Source organism: Lytechinus pictus, chromosome 9 (genome assembly GCF_037042905.1).
Source record: "Lytechinus pictus isolate F3 Inbred chromosome 9, Lp3.0, whole genome shotgun sequence".
Classification (NCBI taxonomy): domain Eukaryota; kingdom Metazoa; phylum Echinodermata; class Echinoidea; order Temnopleuroida; family Toxopneustidae; genus Lytechinus; species Lytechinus pictus.
The window spans coordinates 21,741,256-21,753,656 of NC_087253.1; the positions used below are offsets into that span (position 1 = coordinate 21,741,256).

Sequence of the window (12,401 nt, forward strand, 5' to 3'; positions counted from 1 at the left end):
AAACATCGTATATACATTCTTACATAAATTACGAGCCACGTACGCTCGGTGGACTAATTTGCATAATTACCTTAGCGACGAGCGCTAAGAAAGAAAATCGGCGGCAATTCGCCACGAAGCTATTTTGTTATACATTTATATTGGCCTGATCATTGACCAGCATTTTGTTTAATTGTAAATATTAAGGGATCTTTTCCTCGGTTAGATTTTGGGAGGATGAAAGTAAAAAAATTATAATAGATAACAATTTAGGAACTCGACTTGTGACAATATTAATATTATTGTTATCATAATTATTATTATTACCATCATCATTATTGTAACTTCTACTTACAGTACATGTACTTCGATATCTCTACGCTTGTAACTTCTTCCAATGACTGTTCAGACTTAACGTTTTTATTTTCATTATTATTTATCAGGCATGCGAATATTTCTACCCTGTAGACAGCACTGATTTGAGAAATGTCCTCAACTATACCATTTCTTTTAAGCATGGGCTAATTTGTACAAACCATCCAATACCCACGCGTCGTAGCGTATACATGTAATCCAATCCAAGATACGTGGGGGAAGTTACGATTAATGCAGAGGTTCGAGCCCTGGTCACGTCTTTCGGAGGGTGACGTTAAAGGTCTGTCACAGACGTAAATAATCATACATGTCTGTACTAACTCCAATATACACACACACCCTCATTTAGATTTATTGATTTATTTCATTTCTTTTCTTTCCATTTTTCACATACAAATAAAAAATACATAAATACAATTACAAACAAAAATTAACAAAAGTAATGACCTTACATTTGCAAAAATTGGGTAATGTAAATTATACGAACAAAATACGATACTTATATTATCATTTTATAAAACTAAACATTCTTAAAAGTATGAGTATTCGTGTGTATGTAAAAAAAAAAAGAAATGTGTGAAATGAAAAGAGAGACCAGCTGAGAAGCTTGGCTTGTTGGACGCTGATCTCTCGAATACGTGAATAATGTAATTAACGTAATATAATATGAACTTGGTAAATAGTAGGATATTCACCTCTCACCTAAGGTGGTAGGACATAATATATACCCCGATTACGAGTGTGTATAAATTGTTATCAAGATAAATATTTTGCGTTGAATAATATAGATTTCCGATGCTTTAGTTTAACATTTTTAACAGTGAAAATCATAAGACTTTTTTACAGGCAATTCCAGCAATCCAAAATGAGCACGTGCGTGTGTGGATGTGTGTTTGTAATGTGAGAGTGTGTGGTTGGGCGTGTACTCTTATCATGTGAGAACGACGAGTATCAATTTATCCAATATAAAGTATATTATTGACAAGCCACTCCAGAACAAGCAATATTCTCTCCGAAAAGCAAACATGTGTAAATAAAATTTAAATTGGTAATTCTTTTCCTTCGAAATGCCAAAAATCTGAAGTTGTAGAGCTAAGATACAAGATTTTTTTACATCAATTTTGCGGACCTTTTGGCACGATTGCATAGTGTGCACATCCCCAAAGCTCTCGCAGAATTTCTTCAGATTTCAACAGTTTGATATGGGTTATTGTTTTCAAGCTAAATGAAAATCTCCCAAATGTTTTTGGCAACTTATTGTTGATTTTGGGTGGCACGTCACATTTTTAGAAGAACCCCTTTTCGTTTTCTTACAGGTTTACTTTCAAAACAAACGTCGTTGTGTTAGATATCCCAGAAAAAGTGCAATATGTGTCTACCTATGACTTCTATTTTATCAGAGCAATTTTCCGCTACGATAAATCATGCCCTTCTCTCAACGGAATTCATCGAATAATCTTGCTTCTATTGTTCTTGAATCTTACAGATCTCCACAGCGTGCTGGGCGCAAACTACGATGACTGGTAAGTCCAGGTTTCATGGCTTCTTTGCTAAATAAAATGAGTTGTTTTCGATTGACCTTTGAGTTTGTTTGCAACCGCAAACCCCTTGCTTTGTGAAAAATGGTCTCAAATATCAGGAATAAATTGGAATCTTAATATTGGGCACCGAGTGTAAACCAATGTACCTAAAAAAACATGCAATTCTTATTTTATTACAAAATAAATGGACAGTCATAATTTTATAAAACAATCAATAGACAGTCATAATTTTGTTACGAAACTGACTGTCAACGGGGGCAGATCTTGGAGGGGATGTGAGGGCGCTTTCTGTAAATAAAAGAGTAATGCAGCCGTTAGAATGCATGAATTATTTGCCCCGTAAAATGATCTTGAATTCTTTTGCGCATAGGCAAGGACCATTTTGTTTGCTTGTCAAATTGTTGAACAAAATGACCTCGATTTGGTAATGAAAACCTTGATTTTGGGATTGTCAACGTTATCCATGGTCAATAAAAATCCATCATTGATTTTAGGATACCTTTTACTTTGGGATGGATGGTCAAAGCAATGATGTTTTTTCAGCCTAATGATATTTAATTGTTTGTTCTCGATGTAAATCTGAGTCATAAATGAAAGAAAAAAAACCTATAAATATATGTATATATATATATATATATATATATATATATAGAGTGCGTCCCACAAAAAACGAAACCGAGATTTATCATAACTTAATCACAAATACAATAGACAAATGACCTACCATTGTAAAGCTTAGAATCTACTCTTTCATCTGTAACTACTTAGATTATTTCTCATTCACGCATGAGTGAGCAAAAACAACTTGAAGAGGGGATACCAAAAAGTCATTTTGCGGGCTGTATTTGGGTTTCAAAACGAAAACCACATTTTTAAAAAGTTCCATATCTGCTCTTTAATTTGATACCTCAATTACAGAAAATAGTCAAGAAATAACAAAGTTCTGGATATTTGAAATAAGGCTTGAATTTCAATAATTTCATAAAATGAAGAGGTTTTACAGGCTAGCGATCAGCCATGCATTTAGTCTTTTGTTAACTGTGCGATAGCTTTTGTTGGAAACCGGTGAAAACACGTTTAATTAATGAAATTATGGAAATACAAGCATTGTTTCGAGGGAAAATAACTTTTTTACTTCTTGACCATTTTTTGTGATTAAGGTATCAAATAAAAGAGCAGATATTGAACTTTTTAGGCATGTGATTTTCTTTTTGAAATTCAGATACCCCCCGCAAAACGAGTTTTTGGTATCCTTTCCTCAAATTGTTTTTGCTCACTCATGCGTGAATGAGGAATAATCTAACTAATATCAGATTAAAGGGGAGATTCTATGCTTTACATTGATAGGTCTTTTGTCTTTTGTATTTATGATTAAGTTATGATAAGTCATCACTAAATCTCGGTTTCGTTTTTTGTGGGACGCACAGTATATACATTATATAAAACAAATATTTTAAAAAGAATTGTGGTTTTGATAAACATTTTCAAGAACTACAAGCAATAAAAAATAACATATACTAAATGTTCTAGGAACAATTTGATATTAGTTAAAATCTACTGTTCTTTCTTCATTTTTTTTATTTGATACAACAGCAGAAAAAACTACACCAGCTGATAAAACAACAAAAGAAACTTCAGCAGCTAATACAACAACAGAAGAAACAACACTAGCTGACACTACAACTGAAGCAACTACACCAGCTGATACAACAACAGAGGAAACTACATCAGCTGATGCAACAGAAGAAACTACACCGGCTGATACAACAACAGTAGTAGGATCTACACCAGCTGACACAACAACTGAAGAAACTACGACAGCTGATACAACAACAGAAGAAACTACACCAGCTGATACAACAACTGAAGCAACTACACCAGCAGATACAACAACAAAGGAAATTACACAAGCTGATACAACAACTGAAGAAACTACATTAGCTGATACAACAACAGTAGAAACTACACCAGCCGATACAACAACCGAAGAAACGATATCAGCTGATACAACAACTGAAGAAACTACTTCAGCTGATACAACAAATGAAGAAACCACACCAGCTGATACAACAAGAGAAGGATCTATACTAGCTGTTACTACAACTGATGAAACTACACCGGCTGATACAACAACTGAAGAAACTACGAAAGCTGATACAACAACGGAAGAAACTACACCGGCTGATACAACAACTGAAGAAACTACGACGGCTGATACAACAACCGAAGACACGACACCAGCTGAAACAACAACTGAAGAAATTACTTCAGCTGATACAACAAATGAAGAAACCTCACCAGCTGATACAACAACAGAAGGATCCACACTAGCTCTTACTACAGCCGAAGAAACTACGACAGCTGATACAACAACTGAAGAAACGACACCAGCTGATACAACAGCAGAAGAAACTACACCAGCTGATACAACAACTGAAGAAACTACTTTAGCTGATACAACAAATGAAGAAACTACACCAGCTGATACAACAACAGAAGGATCTACACTAGATGTTACTACAACTGAAGAAACTACGACAGCTGAACAAACAAAAGAAGAAACTACACCGGCTGATACAACAACTGAAGAAACTACTTCAGCTGCTGCAACAAATGAAGAAACCACACCAGCTGATACAACAACAGAGGGATCTACACTAGCTGTTACTACAACTGAAGAAACTACAACAGCTGATACAACAACTGAAAAAATTACTTCAGCTGATACAACAAATGAAGAAACCACACCAGCTGATACAACAACAGAAGGATCTATACTAGCCGTTACTACAACTGAAGAAACTACGACAGCTGATCCAACAACTGAAGAAACTACGCCAGCTTATACAACAACAGTAGAAATTACACAAGCCGATCCAACAACTGAAGAAACTACTTCAGCTGATACAGCAAATGAAGAAACCACACCAGATGATACAAGAACAGAGGGATCTACACTAGCTGATACAACAACTGAAGAAACTACACCAGCCGATACAACAGCTGAAGAAACTACGACGGCTGATACAACAACCGAAGAAATTACACCAGCTGATACAACAACTGAAGAAACTACGACGGCTGATACAACAACCGAAGACACAACACCAGCTGACACAACAAGTGAAGAAACTACTTCAGCTGATACAACAAATGAAGAAACTACACCAGCTGATACAACACCTGAAGAAACCACACCAGCTGATACAACAACAGAAGAAACTACACCGGCTGATACAAGAACTGAAGAAACTACATTAGCTGATACAACACCTGAAGAAACCACACCAGCTGATACAACAACAGAAGAAACTACACCGGCTGATACAAGAACTGAAGAAACTACACCAGCCGATACATCAACTGAAGAAACAACGATGGCTGATTCAACAACCGAAGAAACGACACCAGCTGATACAACAACTGAAGAAACTACTTCAGCTGATACAACAAATAAAGAAACCACACCAGCTGATACAACAACAGAAGGATCTACACTAGCTGTTACTACAACTGAAGAAACTACACCAGCTGATACAACACCTGAAGAAACCACACGAGCTGATACAACAATAGAAGAAACTACACCGGCTGATACAACAACTGATGGAACTAAACCGGCTGATACAACACCTGAAGAAACCACACCAGCTGATACAACAACTGAAGAAACTACTTCAGCTGATAAAACAAATAAAGAAACCACACCAGCTGATACAACAACAGAAGGATCTACACTAGCTGTTACTACAACTGAAGAAACTAAACCAGCTGATACAACACCTGAAGAAACCACACCAGCTGATACAAAAATAGAAGAAACAACACCGGCTGATACAACAACTGAAGGATCTACACTAGCTGATACAACAACTGAAGAAACTACACCAGCCGATACAACAACTGAAGAAACTACGACGGCTGATACAACAACCGAAGAAATGACACCAGCTGATACAACAACTGAAGAAATTACTGCAGCTGATACAACAAATGAAGAAACCACACCAGCTGATACCACAACTGAAGAAATTACTTCAGCTGATACAACAACTGGAGAAACCACACCTGCTGATACAACAATAGAAGGATCTACACTAGCAGTTATTACAACTGAAGAAACTACGACAGCTGATTCAACATCAGAAGAAACTACACCGGCTGATACAACAACTGAAGAAACTACGCCAGATGATACAACACCTGAAGAAACCACACCAGCTGATATAACAACAGGAGAACCTACACCGGCTGATACAACAACTGATGAAACTACACCGGCTGATACAACAACTGAAGAAACTACGACGGCTGATACAACAACCGAAGAAACGACACCAGCCGATACAACAACTGAAGAAACTACTTCAGCTGATACAACAAATGCAGAAACCGCACCAGCTGATACAACAACAGAAGGATCCACACTAGCTGTTACTACAACTGAAGAAACTACTTCAGCTGATACAACAAATGAAGAAACCTCACCAGCTGATACAACAACAGAAGGATCCACACTAGCTCTTACTACAGCCGAAGAAACTACGACAGCTGATACAACAACTGAAGAAACGACACCAGCTGATACAACAGCAGAAGAAACTACACCAGCTGATACAACAACTGAAGAAACTACTTTAGCTGATACAACAAATGAAGAAACTACACCAGCTGATACAACAACAGAAGGATCTACACTAGATGTTACTACAACTGAAGAAACTACGACAGCTGAACAAACAAAAGAAGAAACTACACCGGCTGATACAACAACTGAAGAAACTACTTCAGCTGCTGCAACAAATGAAGAAACCACACCAGCTGATACAACAACAGAGGGATCTACACTAGCTGTTACTACAACTGAAGAAACTACAACAGCTGATACAACAACTGAAAAAATTACTTCAGCTGATACAACAAATGAAGAAACCACACCAGCTGATACAACAACAGAAGGATCTATACTAGCCGTTACTACAACTGAAGAAACTACGACAGCTGATCCAACAACTGAAGAAACTACGCCAGCTTATACAACAACAGTAGAAATTACACAAGCCGATCCAACAACTGAAGAAACTACTTCAGCTGATACAGCAAATGAAGAAACCACACCAGATGATACAAGAACAGAGGGATCTACACTAGCTGATACAACAACTGAAGAAACTACACCAGCCGATACAACAGCTGAAGAAACTACGACGGCTGATACAACAACCGAAGAAATTACACCAGCTGATACAACAACTGAAGAAACTACGACGGCTGATACAACAACCGAAGACACAACACCAGCTGACACAACAAGTGAAGAAACTACTTCAGCTGATACAACAAATGAAGAAACTACACCAGCTGATACAACACCTGAAGAAACCACACCAGCTGATACAACAACAGAAGAAACTACACCGGCTGATACAAGAACTGAAGAAACTACATTAGCTGATACAACACCTGAAGAAACCACACCAGCTGATACAACAACAGAAGAAACTACACCGGCTGATACAAGAACTGAAGAAACTACACCAGCCGACACATCAACTGAAGAAACAACGATGGCTGATTCAACAACCGAAGAAACGACACCAGCTGATACAACAACTGAAGAAACTACTTCAGCTGATACAACAAATAAAGAAACCACACCAGCTGATACAACAACAGAAGGATCTACACTAGCTGTTACTACAACTGAAGAAACTACACCAGCTGATACAACACCTGAAGAAACCACACCAGCTGATACAACAATAGAAGAAACTACACCGGCTGATACAACAACTGATGGAACTAAACCGGCTGATACAACACCTGAAGAAACCACACCAGCTGATACAACAACTGAAGAAACTACTTCAGCTGATAAAACAAATAAAGAAACCACACCAGCTGATACAACAACAGAAGGATCTACACTAGCTGTTACTACAACTGAAGAAACTACACCAGCTGATACAACACCTGAAGAAACCACACCAGCTGATACAACAATAGAAGAAACTACACCGGCTGATACAACAACTGAAGGAACTACACTGGCTGATACAACAACAGTAGAAATTACACCAGCCGATACAACAACTGAAGAAACTACGACGGCTGATACAACAACCGAAGAAACCACACCAGCTGATACAACAATAGAAGAAACAACACCGGCTGATACAACAACTGAAGGATCTACACTAGCTGATACAACAACTGAAGAAACTACACCAGCCGATACAACAACTGAAGAAACTACGACGGCTGATACAACAACCGAAGAAATGACACCAGCTGATACAACAACCGAAGAAATTACACCAGCTGATACAACAACTGAAGAAACTACGACGGCTGATACAACAACCGAAGACACAACACCAGCTGACACAACAAGTGAAGAAACTACTTCCGCTGATACAACAAATGAAGAAACTACACCAGCTGATACAACACCTGAAGAAACCACACCAGCTGATACAACAACAGAAGAAACTACACCGGCTGATACAAGAACTGAAGAAACTACATTAGCTGATACAACACCTGAAGAAACCACACCAGCTGATACAACAACAGAAGAAACTACACCGGCTGATACAACAACTGATGAAACTACACCGGCTGATACAACAACTGAAGAAACTACGACGGCTGATACAACAACCGAAGAAACGACACCAGCCGATACAACAACTGAAGAAACTACTTCAGCTGATACAACAAATGCGGAAACCGCACCAGCTGATACAACAACAGAAGGATCCACACTAGCTGTTACTACAACTGAAGAAACTACGACAGCTGATACAACAACAGAAGAAACTACGATTGCTGATACAACAATCGAAGAAACGACACCAGCTGATACAACAACTGTAGAAATTACTTCAGCTGATACAACAAATGAAGAAACCACACTAGCTGTAACTACACCTGAAGAAACTACGCCAGCTGATACAACAATCGAAGAAACGACACCAGCTGATACAACAACTGAAGAAATTACTTCAGCTGATACAACAAATGAAGAAACCACACTAGCTGTTACTACACCTGAAGAAACTACGCCAGCTGATACAACAACAGAAGAAACTACACCGACTGATACAACAACTGAAGAAACTACACTAGCTGATACAACAACTGAAGAAACTACGACGGCTGATACAACAACCGAAGAAACGACACCAGCTGATACAACAACTGAAGAAACTACTATAGCTGCTAAAACAAATGAAGAAACTACTTCAGCTGCTACAACAAATGAAGAAACCACACCAGCTGATACAACAACAGAGGGATCTACACTAGCTGTTACTACAACTGAAGAAACTACACCGGCTGATACAACAACAAAAGAAACTACACCGGCTGATACAACAACTGAAGAAACTACGCCAGCTGATACAACAACAGAAGAAACTACACCGGCTGATACATCAACAAAAGAAAATACGACGGCTGATACAACAAATGAAGAAACCACACCAGCTGATACAACAACAGAAGGATCTACACTAGCCGTTACTACAACTGAAGAAACTACGACAGCTGATCCAACAACAGAAGAAACTACGCCAGCTTATACAACAACAGTAGAAATTACACAAGCCGATCCAACAACTGAAGAAACTACTTCAGCTGATACAGCAAATGAAGAAACCACACCAGATGATACAAGAACAGAGGGATCTACACTAGCTGATACAACAACTGAAGAAACTACACCAGCCGATACAACAACTGAAGAAACTACGACGGCTGATACAACAACCGAAGAAATTACACCAGCTGATACAACAACTGAAGAAACTACGCCAGCTGATACAACAACAGAAGAAACTACACCGGCTGATACAACAACTGAAGAAACTACTTTAGCTGCTAGAACAAATGAAGAAACCACACCAGCTGATACAACAACAGAAGGATCTACACTAGCTGTTACTACAACTGAAGAAACTACACCAGCTGATACAACACCTGAAGAAACCACACCAGCTGATACAACAATAGAAGAAACTTCACCGGCTGATAAAAAAACTGAAGGAACTACACTGGCTGATACAACAACCGAAGAAACCACACCAGCTGATCCAAAAACTGAAGAAACTACGCCAGCGTATACAACAACAGTAGAAATTACACAAGCCGATCCAACAACTGAAGAAACTACTTCAGCTGATACAGCAAATGAAGAAACCACACCAGATGATACAAGAACAGAGAGATCTACACTAGCTGATACAACAACTGAAGAAACTACACCAGCCGATACAACAACTGAAGAAACTACGACGGCTGATACAACAACAGAAGAAACTACACCGGCTGATACAACAACTGAAGAAACTACTTCAGCTGCTAGAACAAATGAAGAAACCACACCAGCTGATACAACAACAGAAGGATTTACACAAGTTGTTACTACAACTGAAGAAACTACAACAGCTGAAACAACAACTGAAGAAACTACGCCAGCTGATACAACAACTGAAGAATTTACGACGGCTGATACAACAACCGAAGAAACGACACCAGCCGATACAACAACTGAAGGAACTACTTCAGCTGATACAACAAATGCAGAAACCACACCAGCTGATACAACAACAGAAGGATCCACACTAGCTGTTACTACAACTGAAGAAACTATGACAGCTGATACAACAACAGAAGAAACTACGATGGCTGATACAACAATCGAAGAAACGACACCAGCTGATACAACAACTGAAGAAACTATTTTAGCTGATACAACAAATAAAGAAACCACACCAGCTGATACAACAACAGAAGGATCTACACTAGCTGTTACTACAACTGAAGAAACTACACCAGCTGATACAACACCTGAAGAAACCACACCAGCTGATACAACAATAGAAGAAACTTCACCGGCTGATACAAAAACTGAAGGAACTACACTGGCTGATACAACAACCGAAGAAACCACACCAGCTGATACAACAACTGAAGGAACTACACTAGCTGTTACTACAACTGAAGAAACTACACCAGCTGATACAACACCTGAAGAAACTACACCGACTGATACAACAACTGAAGAAACTACACTAGCTGATACAACAACTGAAGAAACTACGATGGCTGATACAACACCCGAAGAAACGACACTAGCTGATACAACAACTGAAGAAACTACTATAGCTGCTAAAACAAATGTCGAAACTACTTCAGCTGCTACAACAAATGAAGAAACCACACCAGCTGATACAACAACAGAGGGATCTACACTAGCTGTTACTACAACTGAAGAAACTACATCGGCTGATACAACAACAAAAGAAACTACACCGGCTGATACAACAACTGAAGAAACTACGCCAGCTGATACAACAACAGAAGAAACTACACCAGCTGATACAACAACAGAAGGATCTACACTAGCCGTTACTACAACTGAAGAAACTACGACAGCTGATCCAACAACTGAAGAAACTACGCCAGCTTATACAACAACAGTAGGAATTACACAAGCCGATCCAACAACTGAAGAAACTACTTCAGCTGATACAGCAAATGAAGAAACCACACCAGATGATACAAGAACAGAGAGATCTACACTAGCTGATACAACAACTGAAGAAACTACACCAGCCGATACAACAACTAAAGAAACTACGACGGCTGATACTACAACCGAAGAAACGACACCAGCTGATACAACAACTGAAAAAATTTCTTCAGCTGATACAACAAATGAAGAAACCACACCAGCTGATACAACAACAGAAGGATCTACACTAGCCGTTACTACAACTGAAGAAACTACGACAGCTGATCCAACAACTGAAGAAACTACGCCAGCTTATACAACAACAGTAGGAATTACACAAGCCGATCCAACAACTGAAGAAACTACTTCAGCTGATACAGCAAATGAAGAAACCACACCAGATGATACAAGAACAGAGAGATCTACACTAGCTGATACAACAACTGAAGAAACTACACCAGCCGATACAATAACTGAAGAAACTACGACGGCTGATACAACAACCGAAGAAATTACACCAGCTGATACAACAACTGAAGAAACTACGCCAGCTGATACAACAACAGAAGAAACTACACCGACTGATACAACAACTGAAGAAACTACTTCAGCTGCTAGAACAAATGAAGAAACCACACCAGCTAATACAACAACAGAAGGATTTACACAAGCTGTTACTACAACTGAAGAAACTACAACAGCTGAAACAACACCTGAAGAAACCACACCAGCTGATACAACAATAGAAGAAACTTCACCGGCTGATACAAAAACTGAAGGAACTACACTGGCTGATACAACAACCGAAGAAACCACACCAGCTGATACAACAACTGAAGGAACTACACTAGCTGTTACTACAACTGAAGAAACTATACCAGCTGATACAACACCTGAAGAAACCACACCTACTGATACAACAATAGAAGAAACTACACCAGCCGATACAACAACTGAAGAAACTAGGACGGCTGATACAACAACCG

The 12,401-nt window shown here is 38.7% G+C and overlaps 1 protein-coding gene across 1 annotated transcript; it reads left to right on the forward strand.

Annotated features, from left to right (window-relative positions):
• Positions 1 to 1,870: 1,870 nt before the first annotated feature.
• On the forward strand, positions 1,871 to 12,341 carry LOC135155440 (mucin-17-like). The gene is made up of 3 exons (XM_064104401.1): positions 1,871 to 1,877; positions 3,489 to 12,268; positions 12,315 to 12,341. Exons 1-3 carry the CDS (start codon positions 1,871 to 1,873, stop codon positions 12,339 to 12,341), a joined length of 8,814 nt encoding a protein of 2,937 aa, XP_063960471.1.
• The last annotated feature ends 60 nt before the right edge of the window (positions 12,342 to 12,401 follow it).